Source organism: Trichechus manatus, unplaced genomic scaffold, assembly GCF_000243295.1.
Source record: "Trichechus manatus latirostris isolate Lorelei unplaced genomic scaffold, TriManLat1.0 scaffold00048, whole genome shotgun sequence".
NCBI lineage: Eukaryota > Metazoa > Chordata > Mammalia > Sirenia > Trichechidae > Trichechus > Trichechus manatus.
In genome coordinates this window covers 3253646-3276834 of record NW_004443984.1, presented here as the reverse complement: position 1 = coordinate 3276834, position 23189 = coordinate 3253646, and the positions used below count along the sequence as shown (strand labels likewise).

The window sequence follows — 23189 nt, the reverse complement described above, 5'->3', positions numbered from 1 at the left end:
ACACACACACACACACACACACACACACACACACACACACACGTGCAGGGTGAGAAAAATGAGAGGTTCCCCACAGCTAGTGAAGAAGAGCGAATTCAGAGCAAGCGGATGCCCCGAAAGCAGGCTCTGTCCCTTTAAACTGGTTGTAGCGGTGGGGGAGGGGAACTGGCCGGAGCTGGCATTGTCCAGTTTGAACTGAGCACCGGAAGTGAAGGGGCAGGGCCAGGGCCGTGCACTGAGCCCCGGGCCATTGTCCATCTCCGACCAGGGCAGTAACCACCCCCCTGGCTGACCCTCTTTATTTCCTAGGAGGGCAGGCTGCCCCTTCAAATTAGGAGACTTCTTACTCCAGTTCCCCCACTAACCCCTCTATGGGGAAGGGAGTGCAGTTTAGGATGGTGACTCAGGAACCTAAGAGTGTCAAGAGTACTGGAGGAAGCGCTTCCACCCACCTCCCCACCCAGTCCCTCTCCCAGCAATGGGTGGGGTGGGGGTGGGGGTGGGGGCAGAATGAGAAGGCAGATGGAGGAGAGGGGAACACATTTTAAGCCTCTTTGGGGTCCTCCTACTCTCCCGGGGAACTCTACCTGGGGCCAACTTTAGACAGATTTGTAATGAAGGATTCTTTACATGGAATCAATTAGGAGCACTTCTGTCTTCTAATCGAGAGAGATCCAGAAAATATCTGAGTCGGAAACTCAGAGGCAGAGACATTCAATATAGTCGGAGGCTGCACACAGAGTTTTCAGAGATAGTGCCTCAGTCAGTACTGGAGGTTGGCTCTGCCCAGTCTCTAGCCTCTCCCTGCTCCCCTATCCAGGTTTCCTAGTGTCCCGAACTCCAGGTCTATCTAAGCACACGGGGGTGGGGGGTGAGAGCAGGTCAGCGCGAAGCAGCCGGGTCAGCTCAAAGGCCTGAGGGGGAAGGGAGGGGGAGGAGCGCTCAGGGGCTGAGGGAGGGGGAGGGCTCATCCATTTCTCCCTTGACAGGTGGTTTGTGTCTCTGATTGGCCAGCACCGCCAGGCTCACACCTCCCTCCCCCAACTCTCTGGAATGTATAATTATCTGCGAGGGGGGTGGGGGTGGTGTGTGAGTGTATGTGGGAGCAGTCACGTGGTTTTAAAACTACCCCCCCAGGCCCCCCACCTGTATGCTGCTTTGGGGACCCCCACTGTGTCTAAAGTGCAGGATCCCAAATTCCAGGGTACCCAAGACTTCTAGGGCAGAAGGTCCCCATCTCCAGATGAGCGTGCGGGGAGGGGGTGTCAAACCTCAAGGTTCTGAGAAGGGACACCCCAGAGGTGTCAGAGATCGGAGTTGTGGGGGGAGGGCCGGAGCTGGAGCCGGAGGGAAAGGGAGGGGAAAGGAGAGAGGGGAGGGGAGGGGGCTGCCCGCGGGGGGTTGGGTCATTGTCTTTTAGAATTTGGGAGCCTTTGAAAAGCCGTGGGCCCTCCCACCGCTATTGTGCCGGGGAAGATGTAGCTGCCTCTTCTCCGAGCCACCCCTTTGCCTCCGGACTTCTCTGGGGCCAGCAGCCGCCCGACCAGGGGCCCGGCCCGCGGGCTCAGCCGACGAACATGGGCTCCGTGTCCAACCAGCAGTTTGCAGGTTCGAGCTCGGAACTTAGGGGGAACACGTTAGGCTGCGAGGGCGCCCAGGAGCCACATAGGAGAGAAGTGGGGAAGTGTCCTCCCAGGCTGCCCAGAGGACCCCAAGTCGGTGCGGCCTCACGCTTCAGGGGACTGTTTCTGGAGCAAGGAACCCTGGTGTCCCAGCGGCGTGTGCGCCGAGGCTACCGGGGAAGGGGGAAAGAGGAGGAGGGACCTGTCTCGCTGTCTGTCCCTGGGCAACGTGTAGTGGGAAGAGGAGAAAAACTTTCGGGGCACCACCGGTCTCCGTGTAGGCTTAGGGAGTGCGGGAGGCGGCCGGGACAGGTCTCTTCTCGCGGGCTGCTTGTTGGGTGCAGGCTCCTGGGGTCCACCCGCGAGACGCTCGAATCTCCCTGTCCCGTCTCTGCGAGGGCCCTCTGATTCCGTGGCCCTCAACTGAGCGCCAGGTTCCCTCTCCATCACCAGGTGGCTGCGCCAAGGCGGCGGAGGAGGCGCCGGAGGACGCGGCCCGAGCAGTAGAGGAGCCGCAGCTGCTGCACGGTGCCGGCATCTGTAAGTGGTTCAACGTGCGCATGGGGTTCGGCTTCCTGTCCATGACCGCCCGCGCCGGGGTCGCGCTCGACCCCCCGGTGGACGTCTTTGTGCACCAGGTGAGACTCATTCGGTAACTTTGCCGGGGGTGGGAGGAGGTGTAGGCGCGCATATCCCTGGGTGGGCGGAGGGACTCGGCTGTTGGATTGAGATCGGAGCCCCTCATTGTGTGTACCCATCTTTGCCGTGGCACCCCGATTCTGCGTCCCCGTTTACTCCAATGGGGCAGGAGTGGGGGGCAGGGCCGATTATCAACATCTCCCCACCCCCTTCCGGGAACCCCTCTGGCTCACCACGTGTCTGTTACCTCTTTCCCCTGGGAAGGGGGCAGAGGGCAGGGAGGTGACCCCATGTGGCAGAAACTAAGGTTGTATTGTGCTTGCCGGTGGGGGGAGGGCGAGCGGCCGGCCAGGAAAGCACATGCCGGGGCCCGGCAGGCGCTGAGCGCCCAGCGCCTTTCACTAACCTCTGAAAGGAGCTGGGAGGGCGGGAGAGAGGGAGGGAAACCGGCTCCCAGACCCAGCCGGCGTGTTTAATACAGACCTCAGCCAGGTGGTCACTCAAACTCAGGCCTTGGGGCCGGATGGGTTTGGCAGATCCCTGAAGGATCCATTTGGGGCCTTGAAAGCTCCTCTACAGGAACCATCTCAGACATGGTTCAGGGATGAGGGCCTTTGCTGTCCAGTTAACACCCGGAAGAAAAACCTAAGGCATCTAGCCTTAGATTCCTGGGCCGGGCTGGGAGGGAGTTAGGTCGCAACCCAAGTTCTCAGTTAAAGTAAGGCAGCATAGTAGGAGTGAAATTCAGTGTCGCAGAGCAGGGGCTGGAGTGAGGCTGGCCTCCGGACCTATTCTCCTAGGCCTGGCATTTATGGCCCCAGACAGCCGTTGATTGCTGTCCTAACATTCCTGGCCTCAAACAAGGAGCCAAGGACTTCAGGTCCCCCTCCTCCTCCCTGGCCGCTTCCTCTCACCCCTTCCTGAATATTCTAGAGGTGTTTCCGTGGTCCTGGGATACCAGCCACCCATAACACCCATGTAAAGAAAGTTGGCTGCATGGATACCTTCCACCTTAGCAGGTTTGGAGCTGGACCTGGGGAGAAGAGATTTCTAATCCCAGGCTCTGGAGGTTGACACCCAGGCCGGGCAGGGAGGGGTTACTACAGGGAGGTTGGCCCTAGGAGCTATGGGGGAGGGGAAAGGAGGATGTAGGGATTAAGGGTTGGAGCCTGAGGGATGGTATTCTGGAGGGGGAGGGGCAGGCAAGGGAGATGCTGCGTGGACTGGTTGGAGGCAGTGGGGAGGTCTTCAAGCAGGGCCCTCACCATGGAGGTTGAGGGTGAGATGAAGGGGGAGATCCAGGGAGATGAGGACCTGCCAGTTAAAGTTGGGTCCCTGGGTCACAGAGCTACTTGAACACCTGCCAGGAGGCCTGCAGTAGGATGCTTAACTACATCTTTGCAGCAACACCCCCCACCCCATCAGACAATTATTTTCAAGCTAGTGGATTTGTCCCCCTCTTGTCTCATTTACATATGTGAATGATAACCCACAGGAAGTAATTGTGGGAGAAAGAAGGGAATTGGCCTCTTTAGATCTATTAAATCACTTTATTGCAGGAACCTGCTTTGAATGGCCCTCCTCAGCAGGGTGGCAAGCCTCCCCCACTCTCCCCTTTATCTGATCACAAAGAGATTAAAATCTCTTCTGGTCTGGAGACAGACTGGACAGCTTCCCCAATTTGGGGAGGCTGGAATAAAAGAGTCAGACCCAATATTTTCTTGTCTCCCCTCCAAAGGCTGCTATTTAGGGAGGGGCTGAGGGCCATGTATCCCCTCATCTTATGGGGTTCTGTAGTGATATCCAAATTTCAAGGAAGGTTCGGATCTATGCTTCAGCCGACCTAACCTTTGGGATCAAATGCAATTGGAAAATTATTGGATGGCATCACTTGTGATGGAAAGGAAGGATGGCCATCAGGCTTTTGGAGTGGAGTCCACTCCATGCTGTTTCAGAGGGGTTAGCAGGGAGATACTCTGGACTTAGGTCCTGGGATGTCCAGTGCCCACTTCTGTCTCTGGAAAAGGAGCTGAATAAGTTAGGAGGGAGAAGAGCTTGGAATAAAAAATCAAGAACTTATCTCCCCAACACCCACCCCTTCAATCAAAGAGGACAATAAACTGATAGAAATTCCTTGAGCCTTACCTGCTGGCTCTGTCTTTATCAATGCATGATCCTGGCTGGGCCCTGGTTAGGTCCTAAAACCCCACCCAGTAAGTATGCTAGACTAGTGGTTCCAATCCCTGCACTTGAGAAGTTTGAATATCTCTGGGAATTTAATGTAGAAGACAATGATGGAAGAATTTTTGTTTGTTAGTGGGAAAGTGTTCCCAAAGTGGAGAGAAGAGTGAAAGAAAATTCTCTTTAACAAATCTCCCCATTCTTTGACTGCTGCTGGTGATGGGGTGGTAAGAATTGCCCTAAAATAACATCTGCTCGGGAAGGGGAGCAGGGAGCCCCTTTCCAAGGAAAGGGGAAAACAAGCAATTTAACAACATTTTCTTTTCCCTTCCAAGGTTGGCCCTATTAGGTTCCTGACACTCTGTTAACTACTGTTCTTAAGCTCCTTCCCAAACATCCCAAACATTTTATGCCTCCCAAGAGTGGGTGGATGGGAGAGAAAACCCATCTTCAGCCTCAAAAAACACAAAACCTTCAAACTATATCCTCATCCAGAAGCCTATAAAGCAGAGATTTCTATAACAACTCATTTGCTTAGCCACATGTCTTCAAATCTAGAACTCTCTGCCTGTTCTTGGGTGGGGCCAGGGGAATGTAAGAATCATAATAATGGCACATGGCAAGCCCTTAAATCGGGGTTTCTTAATCTCTGCACTGTGGACATATTTTGGAAGGATAATTCATTGTGGGGTCTGTCCTGTGCACTGTAGGATGTTTAGCAGTATCCCTGGCCTCTACCCTCTATTGCTCTTTGTACTTCCCAGTTGTGACGACCAAAAGTGTCTCCAAACATTACCAAATGTCCCTGGGAGACAAAATCACGCTTCCCACTGTTGAGAACCACTTGTTATATGGGCAGAACTGGAGCAAGAAAGAGCTAGGCTATCTCCTGTTTTCCTGAGATTCACCAAGAATTTTTAAATTACCATGACTGTTTTAAGAGTTCTGGCATAACTCCCTAACCCCTAAGATTTGTAGAATTTTAGAAAGCAACCACTGGCTTTGCTTTCTTCAACAGCCCCTCAGAACCCAAATATGTTTAAATTGGCTTTTCAGGCTAAAATTCTGTTAGAAGGCTTGGAAGCAAAAGACAAGCCCAAATTTAAACAAGGACTGAGTTGGGTTAGGAGAAAAAAATTCCAGTGCCAAGGAAGAACGAGTTGAAACTACTGAAGCCACGTGGCCTGCTTTTTCTGAAAAGGGTAAAAGAGGAGGGGTGGCTAGAGAGGCCTCAGACAGGGTCTAGATTAGGATTGTAAGTTGGGGTGGGGGACTGGAATGTAAATGGGTCTTTCCATTGTAGTTTATAACTCCCAGTGCCTCTGATTAGCCATTTCATGTCTCGTTATTGATGTACTTATCTAATCCCCTCCCCTAGCTAACCTGTAAATGTTTTGAAGAGAGGAACTGTCTGGTTAATTTTCTAGTAGGCACTCAGTGGGTCAAGTAAATTAAATTACTATGAGGGAGTTAGGGGCTATAGGGTCACTAAGTTGGCAACAGGTTTGGTTTTGGTTTAGGGGCTCCTGAGAGCCCTGGTGAACCAGGAGTCCACTATCAGTTTGTGATCCGTATCTGCAGAGGCCATTCTCCCAAGAATGGAGACTAGAGAGAGCGAGGGGTGTTATCTGGACTGGCACCTAGAATAGGAGCGCACCACACAGTAGATGTGCTGTATATGTTTGTGGAATGAATGTCAAAGGACCACAAAGCTGAGCCTCTTGTTTTGGCTAATGGACTGGAAGCCATGGTTTGGTGGCCATTCATTAGTTATTTTCTGTTTTAACAGGAAGAGGCAGATTTAAAAAAAAAAAAAAAAAAAAAGGCAAGTGAATCACTTTGCAATTTTCAGAGAAAGTTGACGGACAACTACCTGAGTAAGTTGGGGTATCGTGGAATCTTGTGTCTTTTCTGAAGAGATATGCCCTAGAAATCCTGGATGCTTACTGCAAGCCAGCAAAATTTCAAATATGGGAACTTCCTACCTTGTAGTTGGTAGCATTGCTGCCCTATGATTGGTTTTCATGGCACTCTCACCTTACTGGAATTTGTTTTTGGAGAAACTGCCCTGAGCAAACTTCCATTCTTCCCTTGCTCCTGCGGGCATGATTAACAATTACTCTCTGTTAAGTCTGTCTGGGAGCTTCAGAGCAGTGGCAGGGAAGGGGAAAACCCACAAATAGGGTATAGCTAATAGACTTATTTAAAACGATTTCAGCTTGGGAGTTTTTAAATTCAGGCAGAAAATCAAAGTCCAAGGAGAGTAAATGGAATTTCTTAACAGCAGAGCACGAGAACAACCGGGTTTCTGGTCTAAAACTCCAGGATCTTAAATCCTCTTCTTGGGTGAGTGGGTGGGTGCGGGGAGGGGCGGGACGGGAAGAAAGCACGCCGTACCACCTTGATCAGAGTTCAGTCCCCTTGAAATTTAGGGGAGTAGATTACCGCCCTAAAGATCTGTGGAGATAAATTATGAGAGCACTTCGGTTCACGGTTCGGAACCAGGAAGTTACAAACTTCTCTACCGCTCCCTTCGGCTTGTCTTTGTGCGGCCGGGCCGATTAGCAGCGCCATCTGGTGGACAACTCCAGGCAGGAGCCGGTGGGTCTGGCGGTATCTGCGCAGAGGTAATGGGGGTGGGCTGCCCGCAATCTTCTAGGCTGGCGGGTTTGTTCTGGCCATACCTCTTTCCCCACCCTAACACGCACCATCAAATAAACTGCTTCTGGGAGAACCGGTGGGTTTTCTAGCCCCTACCAAACCCTGCCTCCAAAAATGAAGGTCCGGTAAGGCTATGGCACCTAAAAACTGAGTCATTAAAATTAAATTTATCAACTGCTTATTTACCTTTTCAATGTAGTTACTAGAAATTTTTCAGTTGTACATATGACTTGCATTATATTTCTATTGGATGGAGCTGGCACAGAGTTTGAAAGCATGGGCTATGGCATCGGGCTAGCTGTAATCAGCACAGCTCTGCCTCTCACTGTGACCTTGGGCAAGGTGCCTAAGCTCTCTACTTATTTATTTCCTCAGCTGTAACATGGGGGTCATAATAACACCTACCTCTCAGGTTTGGTTTGAGGGTTGAATGAGTTAGAACATACAAAGGGGCTTAGAGCACTACTTAGCATATGTTGTTTGCCTACAAGTCGATTCTGACTCATAGCAACCTTATATGACAAGAGTAGAACAGCCCCATAGGGTTTCCTAAGCTGTAATCTTTACAGGAGTAGATCCAGAGCCATGGCCTTTCAGTTAGCCCAGTGCTGAACCATTGCCCCATCTGGGCTCCTCACTTAGTATATAGTCAGCACCCGTAAACATTATTTTGGACAGTAGAAACTTTGTGTGTATTCCACAAATGTTTGAGCACTGCTAGGCACCTAGAACTGAAGGTATAAACATGAACGAGGTACACTCCTGAGCTGGAATGGCCCTGGGTGTTGCAAAAGAGTTGAGGACAAGAGCTTTGATCCCTGTGACCAGAGCAAGTAAGAGCAATGTGACTAAAACAAGGCTCTGGGGCGGGGTATTTGATGTAGGGGGAGGGGTAGAGTAGGCAATAGTGAGGTATCCAAAAGGGAGCAGGGCTGCAAACTTGAACTGCCATCCAAAAAAGAAAGAAAAATGCTTTCTGCAGTTGTTTTTTGGGTGCCATCCCATGCAGTGGGCACCTGTAGGCTGCTCACCCTCCTACTTTGGACAAATAAGGAACGTTTGGAGTCCTGCCTCCTTGCCTCCCCTTTGAAATAATTTATTCTAAAAAAAAAAAAATACCATAATTCAGACTCCTGCCCACAGGATTTCACTGAAGACACCAAGAGAAGGGGGTCCTGTTTAGTTACATCCCAGGGAGGCTAGGATGGGCAGGTCAGAGGGAAAGAAAAATGGCTGCTGGCAGTGACGTTTGCAAACCCAACAAGCTTGACTGAAGAAGAAAGTGTGTCTCTATCCATTTCTTCCGCCGTGACCATAACTCCAACACGGAGAGGAAGGAAGGAACTGATGGTGGTGAATGCTTGGGGCCCCGGGGATGCCAGGGGATCTGCTGCCTCTGGAACTCCAGGAATCTGACCACCGGAACCAACCAGTGTCAACTCTTTGTTTCCTGGGGCTAGGCTCTGTTGGGGGAGCACAGGCTATGCCCCTCCCCCCAGGCCTTTTCTTTTTGGATGGGATGGGGAGAGGGGCGGGGCCCTGCTTTGTGTGTGGCTGGGGATGGGGGTGGGGGTGGCAGTGGCAGCAAGAATTTCAGGCTCCTTTCACATGCTGGCCCTGGGAGGCTGGCTCGGTGGGGCTGCAGGCTGATTACCTATCCGATAAGAGAGGAATTCAAACTATGTGTTTTAGAAAGGGGCAAGGTGGGGGCAGGGAGCCACCCCTGGAGACCACCAGTCTAAATCCTGTCCGGTTATGGTGAGGTGACTGCAGCAGATTTTTTTTTTTTTAAGTCCTAAACATACCTCAAATTCTCTAGTAATGGAGTGGGTGACCTGGATAGGACTAGTCAATTTCATATTATGGGTCCCCATTTATAGATTTGGGGTTCTCAAGCCTACAAGGTGTAGATGGAGAAAGGTGGTGTTGTTGTGTGCCATCGAGTTGATTCTGACTCATAGTGACTCTATAGGGCAAAGTAGAACTGCCCCATAGGGTTTCCTAGGCTGAAACCTTTACAGGAACAGATCCTAGGACTTTTTCCCCTGAGGGGCCGCTGGTAGGTTCAAACCGCTGACCTTTCTGTTAGCAGTCAACGCGCTTAACCACCAGGCCTCCTTAGGAGGAAGGTATTCCTGGAGCTCAGGGAAGGAATTTTTTTTTTTTGAGTTTCCACGGCTTAGTGATAAAACCAGAGCTATAATTTCAAGTCTCTTGACACTTTTTTTTCTCGCTGTTACTCTGCCTTGATCCAAGAGGTAGCTGATAATTGCTCCCCACTGGGGGTTTATGTGTACCAGGTGATGTGTTGACTGCTTTTCATGCATAAAACCTCACAACACACCATAAAATTAGTATTTACTCCATTTTATAGATTAGGAAGCCGAGCACCGAAAGAAGGGGACAGACTCTGAGACTCTTGCTCTTAACCACTTATCTGCTGAATCACAGCTAGTGGCTCAAATCGAAGCAGCTGTAATGGGCTGGGTCAAGAAGCTCTCTGTCTAGCTCCTCTTGCACCTGCTCAGCTCCATAAGAGACAAGTCAAACCTGACTGCAAATTCAGGGAGGTTATTGTGCAACAATGGGAGGGAAAGGTCTGTTTACCCTTTTGCTGTGCTTTTAGTTTCTGCTTTAATGCTTTACTGTGTTTCTTGGCTTAATAATGTGGGAAGATGGTGAAGGGAGGGTGGTCATCACATCCCTGGCTGTCCTGTGGGGCATAAAAAGGTATCTCGTGAAAGGACCCCCCACCTTCGAAATATTCTATTGTGAGGACAGGCAGACAAAACTATCAACAGTAATAATACAGGAAATATTTACTGAACACTTATTCTGCACCTTTACATGTCTGTATAACCTTTATTAGACACTTAGGTTGTTCGTTGCCATCAGTTTTGATTCTGACTCCTGGCAACCCCATGTGTGCAGAGTAGACCTGCTCCATGGGGTTTTCAAGGCTGTGACCTTTCAGAAGCAGATGACCAGGCCTGTTTGTCAGGTGCTTCTGGGTGGGTTCGAACTGCCAGCCTTTCTGTTAGTGGCTGAGCACAAACCCTTTGAGCCACCCAGGTACTTCAGTAATCTGGTATAACCAACATTTATGAGCCAGGATTTGTCTGGCACTGGAGCCTGTGCTCTTAACGACTTTACCTCAAAGGATGTTTGTCTTTCACAGTACCATCTAAGTTAAAATGATTGAGTATCCCATCTGGTTAAAGAGGGGCTGTATCTTCACCTAAACATCCAGGTTAAAACAGTGCCCCTCCTCACCAAGTATAAAACACTAGTGCTAATTACTCATGTTCCCTCGTGCCCATGTGTCTCCCTGGGACAGGACTAGGTGCATAGTGATCAGTTTTGCTTCTCAGAACTTCATTTTCTATGATGACTACTCCTTGTTGACAGATTTGACACACAATTTGGAAGTTTCATTATAAAGGATGAAGCTATAATAAAGTCTGCTCTGGGTAGGGTCACACCTCTGCTAATGTGTTGTTGATTCAGTAAATGGCATAGTGGAATGACTTGTGAGCTTTTAAATCAGGAAACATGGATTCTTCTGACCCTGGTTTTGCCACTCTCTAACTGGAGCTGTGGTGGTGCAGTGGATAAGCGCTCTCCTGCTAACCAAAAGATCTGCAGTTCAAACCTACCAGCTGCTCCTTGGAAACCCTATGGGGCAGTTCTATTCTGTCCTATAGGGTCACTTTGAGTCAGAATCTACTCGACGGCAACGGGGTTTTGTGTTTGCTTTTTAACTGTGAATAACTCCCTTTTTTTTTTTTTTAAGGCACTTTGCTAAATGCTTGCCAAGTGTCAGTGTTTTTTAATTTTGCTATAAACATAATAGCGTTTTAATGGGATTATTCCACACACACTGCCCTAAACAGTAAACAAAACCAGGATTTTACCTTCTTTTAAATGGCTGCGTCCTATTCAGTATTATAGATTGAACATTTTATTCAACCATTCTCCTACTAAGGTATTTCGGATTTTTGTTTTTTTACCAGTGATGAGATATTGAACATGGGTCATATGCTAAGTCATCCTGCAAATTACTTATATTCTGTTGTGTGATTCTTTTAATCATTTATTGTAGCTTTTTGTAGTTTTAGCAGTCTGATACCTGTCTTTTGACAGTTTTTTCTTTTCCTTAACATTTAAGTACTGAACTCCTAAAATGTGTTTTGCATACATATGATATAAAGTGTAAGAATCTGGCCTTAACTTCCAAATGGATGATGAATTTTCTCAACAGCACTCAATAAATTATTTCCTCACCTATTCATCTCTCCATATGCTTGGATCTCTTAGTGGACTTTGTATTTGTACTCTAATCCACTGATCTCTCTGTGCCTGGTCTTACTATCCCCCTACTCCCCACTTTTAAGTAACTTAATTTTTATATAATTTCAAACTTAGAAAAAGTTTGCAAGAGTATTAACAAAAGACATCTGTGTAAACTTTAACCAGATTCATTATTTGTAACATTATGCTTCATTTGCTTTCTCTTTCTTTCTGTATGTATAAATTTACTCATTTTTAATAAACTCTGTTTATAAGGCATAAGCACCTTTATCCCTAAATATTTCAGTGTGCATTTCCAAAGAATAAGGGCGTTATCTTACATAATCTCAGTACTATGATCAAAATCAGGAAATTTAATATCTATGCACTTTTTGGCATTACATATTCAAATTAATTTTTTTTTTCCTGGTTCAGGATCCAGTTCAGGATCTTGCATTACATTTGTTATAGTTTCTTTAGTTCTTCAGACTTTGTCGTTCATGACCTTGCTATTTTGAAGTGTATAAAAAAAAAGCAATTCAAACCAAACCTGTTGCCATCAAGTCAATTCCAACTCAGCGACCCTATAGGACAGAGCAGAACTGCCCCCACAGGGTTTCCAAGGCCATAAATCTTTGTGGAAGCAGACTGCCACATGTTTCTTCCCTGGAGTGGCTGGTGGGTTCAAACCACTGACCTTTCAGTTAGCACCCAAGCACTTAACCACTGCACCACCAAGGCTCGTCTTGAACTATATAGGTCAGTTATTTTGTAGAATGTCCCTCACTTTGGGTTTGTCTGGTCCCTTGGATTTAAATCTGTCTATGGCATGCAGTAATAATGCTTATACCTTTTTTTTTTCTTTCTAGTATTCTACTTGTTTGGTCTTTTGATGTTAGTATGAAAGCAGATGTGGCACTTTATTTGAAAGCATAATGTTTAATACTTAATAGTGTTGCCTTTTATATTTACCATTTACTATTTGTTGGTGTCTTAAATGCTGTGTCTAGAAATTTTCCTCCTTTCCTATTCTACTTAGAAGTGTAAACATAGCTACAAAAAAATATTAATGACATTTCATAATTGTTCTTTGTTAATGTAATGTAGATTCCTTGTTCTGTGGTGACTCTGTAGTCACACTTTCCTTACTGAAAAAATAGAAATGATACCACACCAGCTCTTCCTACCTCACAGGGGTATGTGTGTGTGTTTGATGTAATAACGAAACTAATAAATGTTAAAATCTACCATGTTTCCCTCCCCCAGAGTAAGCTGCATATGGAGGGCTTTCGCAGCCTGAAGGAGGGAGAGGCAGTGGAGTTCACCTTTAAGAAGTCCGCTAAGGGCCTGGAATCAATCCGCGTCACAGGACCTGGCGGGGTGTTCTGTATTGGGAGTGAGAGACGGCCAAAGGGGAAGAACATGCAGAAGCGCAGGTCAAAAGGAGACAGGTATGGCTTAGAGGGCAGCTTGTGCAGTGGGTTGGGATATCCGTGGATGAGAAGAACTCTCCCAGTCCTGCCCCCCTCTATTGGATCAGGTTGTCAAAGGTAAAATGAAGTCCGGAGTCTCTGGGAACATCTGGATAGTTGGAGTACCTGCCATAGATGTGGAAGACAAGGCGGACAGTATGGGGGGCAGGCGCTTGAGAAGACCTAGCTCTTCTACTTGGGAGAAGTAATTTTGCTCTGTGAGCTCTATCCTCAATTGTTAAGCGGGCATAGTGATACTAATATGACATGATTATCTTAGAATACTAAAGGAGATCATGTATGTGAAACATAAAGGGTGAGTGATAGGGGAACATGATGGTGCATCTACTGCTTCTTCACCAGGTTTCCAAATGGCTGGTTTCCTTGATCTTGCCCCTGGGCTGTAATATAGTTTGTAATAAAAGGGTATGGTAGAATCTTGCCTATTTCCCACAATCAAGTCCCCAGTTAGGGTCAGTGGCTTTTATTGTTGGTATCTCAGTATTTTTAAGTCGACTTGACTCTGAAGAGATCATTTAGACAATTATAGAGTTGGAAAGGATTTTAGGTTTTAGTCATATTCCTCCTTTTATATGCGGAGCTCCAGGAAGGGAAGTGTATTAGGCAGGGTTTTCCAGAGAAACAGAACCAGTAGATCTATTTTAAAGAATTGGCTCATGCTGTTGGACGTCCTGGCAAATCTAAAGAGTTGATGTTACAGTCTTGAGTCTGGAATTTGTAGGGCAGGATGGCAGGCTGGAAACACAGAGAGGATACCAAACATCTAGGCTCCATAGCCTAGCTAAGTTGACACATAAAATTACATCATAGGAAGTGAGTGTAATGACAGAACCTGGACCAGGCTCAGGGGAAGCCTTTGACCTCTTCTCACTCCTTTTCTCTCATCTTTACTTTCTTGTTTTCCACTAGGTGCTACAACTGTGGAGGTCTAGACCATCATGCCAAGGAATGCAAGCTGCCACCCCAGCCCAAGAAGTGCCACTTCTGCCAGAGCATCAGCCATATGGTAGCCTCATGTCCACTGAAGGCCCAGCAGGCCCCTGGCTCACAGGCAAAGCCAGCCTACTTTCGGGAGGAAGAAGAAGAGATCCATAGCCCTGCCCTGCTCCCCGAGGCCCAGAATTGAGCCACAGTGGGTGGGATCAATCCTTTTGCTATCAGGAAGTTTTAAGGAGCAGGCGTCAATCGGCAGAGAGTGGAGAAAGTGGGATAGGGTGGGTAGGGGGCAGCTGGCACTGCCATGTATCTCAGGCCGGGGTCCACAGCATCACCCCCTCTTCCCTCTTGGTGGGGGGAAGGAGTGAAGCAAAGGAACTCCAACCATCTTTATCGAAATGCAAGTGAGGGCTTTCAGGAGAAATCCCCCTAGAGCCTGCCAGCTTTATCTGAGGCTCCATTCCCAGAATCTCGGACTTTTGAAAGTGGCGTGGATAGGGAAGTTTTCCGTTTTAGAGAAGGATATATAATTTCCCATGCCATAGCACAAAAAGATTAAGCATGAGACCAGTCTGATGGACCCAACCCAGAAGCCACTACCGTCTGTGGGAGGGAATCTTTTAGGGGTGGGGCAGAGTTTTTCCATGTCTTGTCTCCTCATAACCCACTCTTGGGACAGGGTGCTGGAACTGTCCCAAGCAATGGGTTGTGGTGAGAGGCAAAAGGGGTGGTTGTGGAACAGCTGCAGACCTGCTGCTCTTAAGCTTACACCCACCCCCATTCTGGGCCAACACAATTTTATTTATTTGCTCCCTTGGGTAACTGCACCTTGGGTCCCACTTTCTCCAGAATGCCAACTGCACTAGCTGTGTGCGAATGACGTATCTTGTGCATTTTAGCTTTTTTTTTTCCTTAATATAAATATCCTGGTTTTGTATTTTTGTATATTTTAATCTAAGGCCCTCATTCCTGCACTGTGTTCTCAGGTACATGAGCAATCTCAGGGATAAGTTGGCGGCAGCTCCAGGTCTGCACAGCAGGAATACTTTTTGTTGTTGCTTTATCACCTCAAAGAACAACTATGTGGAGTGTATAGTCTATTGAACTACCTCATTTTTGCCAATTAGAGCTGGCTTTTCTGCCATAGTGTCCTCTTGAAACCCCTCCACCTTGAAAATGTGCCATGGGAGACTAAGTTTTTATTGGGTTGCCCCATGACTTGATCTCCTTCTACTGGAAGATTGGGAAATCGTGTGAATGGGAAGGTGGTGCAGAGAGGTTAGGAGAGAGGCTAGGCCAGGTGAAAGGCTCAGAGAGGAAGCCAAGGTTAGGTGACGGTTGTCTGTTAATGTAATAAGGGACTCCTGTTCCAAATCTTTAATCCTAGGGCGTGGGACTTACTTCACCAGATCCATCCTTCACTGGATTAGGCTAGGCCTACCAGGCACAATGGGGGGGGTGTGTGTGTGTGTGTGAAAATCTGAGTTGGTAGCATAGGTTTTAATACATCTATACCCATCCTGTGCTGCCCAGGGATGGATATATGAAACAAAGACTAAAACCCTTAACCTTTTCATGAAATTCTGAACTTTTCCTGCTTGGCTTCCAGAGAGACCCATAAGCAAGGGCTTTTTAGTGGTGCCCAGAGCTAGTGTCCTGACCTGCTGACTTAGTGTTATGGTAGCTAAAGGAGAAAGGGGGTTTCGTTTACATGCTGTGAGATCACTGCAAACCTACCTCACTGTGTTAAAACGGGGCAAATGCAATAGAACGCATTGGGTGATGTGTGTCTGATTCTGGGTTCTTGTCTCCCCCAAATGCTGCCCCCTCTAGTTATTGTATTTGTCTGGGTTTTGTAGAACTTCACAAAGTCGCTGATTTGGTGATTGCTAGGTGGCCTAGTTTGTGTAAATATAATGTGTTGGTCTTTCTCCATGTTCTTTTGGGGTTTTTATTGTTTACAAACTTCTTTTGTATTGAAAGAAAAATAGCCAAAGCATCTTTGACAGAAGGTTCTGCACCAGGCAAAAGGATCTGAAACATAAGCTTGGGGACCCTTCTTGAAGTGGGGGCCTTGAACCATCCTTTCTTTTGTGTTCCCCTTCCCGTTTCCTCTTTTGAACTAGATCTTCTGTCCTAAAAATTTGACTCCTACCCTACCTCCTCCCCAGCACTCCCCCGAAACCCACACATATACACATTTAATTTTGGGGATATCTCCACAACATTTAACCCTTTTGTTCAGAAAACCCGAAGAAGCTAGGAATAGTCCATCCCTTGTTTCCAGCCTTCTGAGTTAAGACTGTAGTCCTTGATATGATTCATGCCAAAACTTAGTAGTATTTGGATGGACCAAAGCTACTTAATTTCTAGTCATAGGGTAGAGAGAAGCAGTGAGGGGCTTCCACATAGAAAGTGGGGGTGGGAGACCAAGAAAGGGAAGATGAATGTATTTCTAAGTCACTCAGGAACTTTTATGCAGGTGCAAGAAACTTATGTCAAAGTGGCCACAAGATTGTTTAATAGGAGACGGACGAATGTAACTCCCATGTTTACTGCTAGAAACCAAAGCTTTGTGAGAAATCTTGAATTTATGGGGAGGGAGGGAGGGTAGGAAAGTGTATACCTGTCTGTTCTTTCCCTGGTCCCTTCACCTCATTCCTAACTAGGGGAGGCTGAGCCCCAGTGGGCTTTGGTGACCCTCATCACTGGGGTATGTTTATTTGTTGGTTGATTTTGCTGTACTGGGTACTTCCTTTCTCTTCTATCATTTTGTAACACATGCCGATCCTTTTGCCTTCCCGTCTCTTTTCCCTGGGAAAATACAATGAATAAAGACTTATTGGTACTGAACCTGTGTCTCCTTGTCAGATATTTAGGGTGCTTTTCCTCTTCCATAAAATTCCCACCACGGATTTGGACTCAGGTCACAGAAGAGTCATTAAGTTTTCTGTTCAGCCACTCTGTTAGAGGAAAGAATCTTGAAAGTTCAGTCCTCTTAGCACCTCATTACAGTGGATTTTTGTTTCTATTTAAGGTCTCTTGTACTTTCCTTGGAAGCTGCCACATTCAAGAGGGGATTAGGGGTTTGGCATGCATAAGAATGGGGTTGCTGTGCCACTAGCTGGGATGAAAAGATGGGGCCATGACTTAGGGCATGAGACTCTAATAATACTTTGTCCCTTACTCCTCAGAGCCTTTACAAATCTTAACTCCCTGTACCATCCCTGGGAGGAAAATAAGATGTAGAACTGGGGAGACTGAGGCCAAATGAGATAACACTGGCTATGGTCAGACATTTTCTCTGAGCCAAAGTTTGCTAGTCTGCTAATACACATGTATTTTTAAACCTTTAGCTCCCCCTAAAGGAAGGAGGATTTTAAAAGGAAAAAGCTTTTGACTGGAGGCATACCAAGTATTACACAAAAGGGCAAGGAAAGTGGATTAAATCCTCAAATGATGGCAACATTACCAGAGCAAGGGTAAGAAGTTTCATATATCCACTCAGGTGCTTTCTGGTCTCTTCACTAATTGTACAAAAAGCCAAAGGTGACATGGATGCTCATACAGCAGCAAGCTACTACTGGGCTTCACTAAATGGTCTTTGCAAAATTGCAGTAAACCTGTTAACCTCCAGGCTGCAAAGCACTAAGGATGGAAAAGTTTAAGACTATTCCTGGGTGGGTTACTCATCTCTAGGTCTTTCTTTGATTATGTTTTGTCAAAGTAACCCTTTCATCAGAAAGAGAAGACAAACATAATGGATTAGGCATCACCAGTGCCATATCTCTTCCTTGCCTTGTTTCCTTGATGGGACTTTGCAATCTAAACAAGAAGATTGTTTTAAATTGTGAAATTCTATTCTACTCTCAAAACATTCAGATGGAAGTTTCATGCTTTGAACAAAAGACTGGTGGCATCAGATTCTGTATTTAAAGTTTGTTGTTTTTTTTTCCGCTGCTTTAATTTTAATTTTGAGAAAATTGAGTTCCAATATGTGAGTCAGAGCCTCAAATTCCTACAACAGCTTTTCCATAAAAATTTAGTACAAAACTAGTGGTCTTGTTTTTTCTACTGGGGGTTAAGTGAGTGCCTTTCTGTTAGAAGTCATTTGTATAGCAGAGCTCTTTCTGGCTTTAACCCTTTTTGATTTCCTAGGAGTGGGTCCTGGGAATCTGCAAATCCTAAAATCTGGGTTCCTGGGGTCAGCACAAAATGGGTTGATATTAAATGCGTTGTAAGACTGCATTGGGCTAGGAACTTCATTCCAAACGATTAAATCCAAGAACTAAAAACAGTAAAAATAAGATTTTTAAGACTGCAGTATACCAGGCCTCTAAAGAAACCCAGTTCTTGGCTTTCTCAGCAGTCCTAAACTGCCATCAGTCACTGAGAAGCCCCTAATTCTGGGGCACATTTCACTCAACCTAGCCCGCCTGCAGCCTCTCTGCCTGTGGGTCTACTGCTCCCCCTGGTGGTCTCGAACTCGCCTTCGCCAGCCCTGTCCTCTGCACGTGGCCTAGAGCAACGTCGCCCGCCACACTCAGCGCTTACTCAGCTTTCACCCTTGCCCGAAGTTCCTCTGCGGGCCCCCCACCCCGCCCGGGTGTGCGAATTGCACGCCCCGAGCGTTCGCGCCACGCCTTCTTCTTATTCGGCATGCGCAGAGCAGGGCTCCACCCATTAGCTAATGAAGGGACGTGTCCCCGCGCCCAGCGATGACGTGATTTTCCTGCGCCACGTCGTGAGATAGTGTCGGTTCACTGAAGTGGTAGCGGGGCTCCGTGGGGAGCCGATCAGGTGCTGAGCTGTACGGATGGTCGAGAGGAGAGGGAGGTGACTGGTTGGGAAGGCAGCTATGGGAGTAAGAAAGGGGCCAGTGGAAGAGACAACTGAGGGAATAGAAAATGGGAGAGAACGCTGAGGTAGAAGGTAACGGTGCGACAACTGAAGGGGTTAGTAACCGGGAGCGCAGAGTGAGAAACGGCTTGGGGAAAGGTGGAGATGGAATCGGCAGGGAGTGATCAGCATGTAGGCAGTAGGTTGTGGCGGGAAGCCGACTTAGATGTTCAGAAGAAGTCAGTGCAAATCCTCGGTAAAAGGCGATGGGAGCAAGGGCCAAGAAACCAGGAGAACCAAGGGAAGACCTCTGCCCCCAAATTCCCATTGGCTTCTTCAACTCTGGGCGATGAAAGAGTAGAGGCTTCGAGCAGTGTCTTTGGATTCTAACGCTGGCTGCTCTCCACAGTCCAGGTGAATCCCCGGGGATTGCAAGGAAATAGCTGCTTATAAGCCTTGGTGACTTCTTATTCTCTATCTTGTTTATCCAAGGTTACTGGCTGGTGTCTTGTTCTGGGGAGATCTCCTGACAGGGCAAGAACCATGTCATGGATCAAGGAGGGAGAGCTGTCACTTTGGGAGCGGTTCTGTGCCAACATCATAAAGGTGAGCAACGGCCCAGGGCACCAGCTGGCCTTCTGGTCATTGGGTAATTTTGTATCAAAACCTATTATTAAAATTGAACAATCCATGGCATTGAGTGAAATTCAGCAAGGGAGCTGTAAAGTCTTAGAATTGCAAAGTAACTTCCAGGTTTACATTTCCAGCAGATTATTGTCCTAGCTGACATTTTCAGGGCAAGAAGCCCAGGGCCTCCTAGTATCATATGATGGTTCTCCTGTCTTTGTTGAGCAGCAGACTATTAAGCCTTTCTTATAGAGAACTGAAATTTGTTTCCCTGGAATTTTGATCTGTTGTTCCTAGTACTGTGCTCTGGACTTATTTAGAATAATCTTTGATGTGACGGTAGAGCATACTGGTTAAGAGTTTGGGCTCAGGAGGCAGACAAACATGGGTGAAGGTCTTGTTCTGTCACTAACCATGTGACTTTAACAACTGTAGGGTTGTTATGAGGATTAAATGAAACTTACATATAAAGCACTTAGCACAATGTCTAGCAGTTCTTAATTACTTTTTTCCCCCTTAATTACTATTATTATTGGGGCTGTCTTTCAGCCATTTGAAAACTACGATCACTCTATTTCCTGCACACTCCTTGGTTCCCCAAATCTTGCTTCAGCTTTTTCTCCAGGAATCACAACACTGTTTTACCTTCTGCCTAAGACAGAGATTTAGTTTGAGATCAGGGCCAGTCACCTTGGTTTTGTTTGTCAGTCCCAGGCTGTCAGGCAACTGGTAGGAGTGAATTTATGAGTCAGTATGCCTTATACCCACACACACTCACACACAAACGCCAAGCGATCTCTAGCAGGCAGAAACGAAAGTATCTCCTCAAGGAACCACTGCAGTCATATGTTGGGAATAACAACAAACTGCATGACTTGACTGGAATTTTTTTTTTTTTAAATGCTGCTTGTGGAGGACAAAAGTAGAAAATGTTGGAGAGGTGCCTAGGGAAGCAGTCAGTGAAGATCCCTTCCTGGTGAGGGAAAATAGACTGAGGAGTCCATTTTTGCTGTGGTTGACAATCCTAGACTGCTGTTACCCAGATAAGAAGCTTTGTTTGGCTTTCAGGCCTTCAGAATGTCTTTTTTGTTTGTTTTGAAATGCTTCCTGACACTTAAGTTATAACATAAAAATCATGATTTTTGACTTCTCCTGAAAAATTAGAAGATTCAGCAACATTGCCCCCCTATCCCCACAACGTCCTGTGTGGCAGCAGTTGGCTAGAGCTGAGGAGTGGGTGCCTCTTTCACGTGGGTGATGCCCTCCGTGTTTGACCATACCCATCAGGATCCTTCTTGGGACTCTCAGTTGGACTAATGAAACCAAGGTGGTAGTTAATAGTACATGGTTAAAAGGTGAACTCTGGAAGCGGACAGACCTAGTTTGAATTCCCACTTTGCCTTTTCTTAGCTTTGTGACTTGTGCAAGTTACTTGACCTCTCTGAGCCTCGGTTTTTTCACATGTAAAATGAAGATAATATTATTTGCTTTATAAGGTATAATAAAATGAGATAAAAGTATAAAAAGCCTAACATAGTAGTTGGTGTGTAGGAGGTGTTTAATACACACATAAATAAATGAAAGTGTTTAGTACCTGTTTATTGAGCTAAAAGCTTGAAATACCCAATTATCTTCCTCAGGGTTTTGATAAATACCCTAGGTCCTATCTGCTTGGGGAATAGTGTCCCCCTTTAGCCCTGAAGAGTATGTGATATGTTCATCATTTGTCTTCTTACTCCACAGGCAGGTCCAATGCCCAAGCACATTGCATTTATCATGGATGGGAACCGTCGCTACGCCAAGAAGTGCCAGGTAGAGCGGCAAGAGGGCCACTCACAGGGCTTCAACAAGCTGGCTGAGGTGAGTGTGGGAGACAGAACCCAAGGTGAACAGTCTGTGGAGGGAACTGAATTATATCTAGAAAACCAGCCCCCGAGTTTGCTGTGGTTTTGAGAGTGTTTTTATAGCTGTTTATTTTCTTGCTTGCTTGCTGTAGGTCTCATATTGACGTTAACAAAAAAATTAATTACCCAGTGAGTCATCAGAAAATATTAGGAGTACAAAGTTGGCTCCTCTAACCACCTTAATAAATCAATAGTTTATATTTTTCTGTATGCCTCATCCTAGTCCTTGTAGTATGTTCATCTATATAACTGATCATTTATAAAATTGCATTTATAGCTTTGATAATCTTACTTTCACTTAACATTTTGGCAGATATTTTTCTAGGTTGATATGTGTAGTCTTTTTTTATTTTTAATTTAAAAAATTTTTTTTTTAAATTGTACTTTAGATGAAGGTTTATAGAACAAACTAGCTTCTCATTAAACAGTTAGTACACATATTGTTTTAACAACCCCATGACATGTCAACCCTCTCCCTTCTCGACCGTGGGTTCCCTATTACCAGCTTTTCTGTCCCCTCCTGCCTTCTAGTCCTTGTCCCTGGGCTGGTGTGCGCCTTTAGTCTCGTTTTGTCTTGTGGGCCTGTCTAATCTTTGGGTAAAAGGTAAGTCTCAGGAGTGACTTGATTACTGAGCTAAAACAGTGTCCGGGAGGCCATACTCTCAGAGTTTCTCCAGTCTCTGTCAGTCCAGTAAGTCTGGCCTTTTTTTGAGTTAGAATCTTGTTCTACCTTTTTTTCCAGCTCTGTCTGGGACCCTCTATTGTGATTCCTGTCAGAGCAGTCAGTGGTGGTAGCCAGGCACTGTCTAGTTGTACTGGACTCAGTCTAGTGGAGGCTTTGGTAGCTGTGGTCTGTTAGTCCTTTGGACTAATCTTTCCCTTGTGTTTTTAGTTTTCTTCATTTTCCCTTGCTCCTGAAGGGGTTAGACCAGTGGAGTATCTTAGATGGCTACTCACAGACTTTTAAAAAGATCCCAGATGCTAATCACCAAAGTAGAATGTAGAACATTTTCTTTATAAACTATATTTTGCCAATTGAGCTAGATGTTCCCTGAGACCATGGTCCCCATAGCCCTCAGCCCAGTAATTTGGTTCCTCAAAGAGCTTGGGTTTGTCCGTGGAGCTTTCATGACCTTACCCTGAACAAGTTGTTCTGGCTTCCCCAGTATTGTGTAATGTCTTACCTTTCACCAAAGTTACCACTTACCTACTGTCTATTTAGTGTTTTACCACTCCCAGCCCTCCTCTCCCTCGTAACCATCAAAGATTGTTTTTTTGTATGTGTAAACCTATTCGTGAGTTTTTATAGTAGTGGTCACATGCAATATTTGGTCTTTTCTGATTGACTTATTTCATTCAGCATAATGCCCTCCAGACTCATCCATATTGTGAGATGCTTCGCAGATACATCATTGTTCTTTAGCGTCACGTAGTAGTCCATTGTGTGTATGTACCATAGTTTGTTTATCCATTCATCTGTTGATGGGCATCTGGGTTGTTTCCATCTTTTTGCTATTGTGAACAATGCTGTAATGAACGTGGGTGTGCATATGTCTATTCGTGTGATGGCTCTTATTTCTCTAGGATAGATTCCTAGGAGTGGGATTGCTGGATCATATGGTATTTCTATTTCTAGGTTTCTAACGAAGCACCATATTGTTTTCCAAAATGGTTGTACCATTTTGCAATCCCACCAGCAGTGCATAAGAGTTCCAGTCTCCCCACCATTTGTTATTTTCTGTTTTTTTGATGACGCCGGGGTGAGATGGTATCTCATTGTGGTTTTGATATGCATTTCTCTAATGGCTAGTGATCGCGAGCATTTCCTCATGTGTCTGTTAGCCGCTGATATGTAGTTTTCTATATATCATGTGTTTTAATGACTAGACCATTTCATCACATGGATCTGACATAATTTGTTAAACTGTTTTACTCTTACTGCACATTATAAATAGAACTGCTTTAGAATAAATTCCTAGAAGTGAGATTTCTGGAGC

General features: G+C 46.3%; 2 protein-coding genes across 7 annotated transcripts in view; both read left to right on the top strand.

The window, feature by feature from the left end:
- The first annotated feature begins 1577 nt into the window (after window positions 1-1577).
- Window positions 1578-14034, top strand: LIN28A (lin-28 homolog A). The gene is made up of 4 exons (XM_004377082.2): window positions 1578-1608; window positions 2076-2260; window positions 12660-12844; window positions 13796-14034. The coding sequence occupies exons 1-4, from the start codon at window positions 1578-1580 to the stop codon at window positions 14010-14012; spliced, it is 618 nt and encodes a 205-aa protein (XP_004377139.1). The 3' UTR covers window positions 14013-14034.
- A 4519-nt stretch (window positions 14035-18553) lies between these two features.
- DHDDS (dehydrodolichyl diphosphate synthase subunit) overlaps window positions 18554-23189 on the top strand; it is a 29484-nt gene continuing 24848 nt past the window's right edge. For 3 of the 6 annotated variants that reach the window (XM_004377079.2, XM_023732086.1, XM_023732090.1), the window contains exons 1-3: window positions 18575-19075; window positions 19154-19267; window positions 21032-21148. In XM_004377079.2, coding sequence (XP_004377136.1) covers window positions 19205-19267; window positions 21032-21148 — 180 coding nt within the window. In that variant the 5' untranslated portion in view covers window positions 18575-19075; window positions 19154-19204. Of the gene's footprint in view, window positions 19076-19153; window positions 19268-21031; window positions 21149-23189 lie in introns of all 6 variants that reach the window. The other 3 variants (XM_023732087.1, XM_023732088.1, XM_023732089.1) reach the window with 3 other exon arrangements.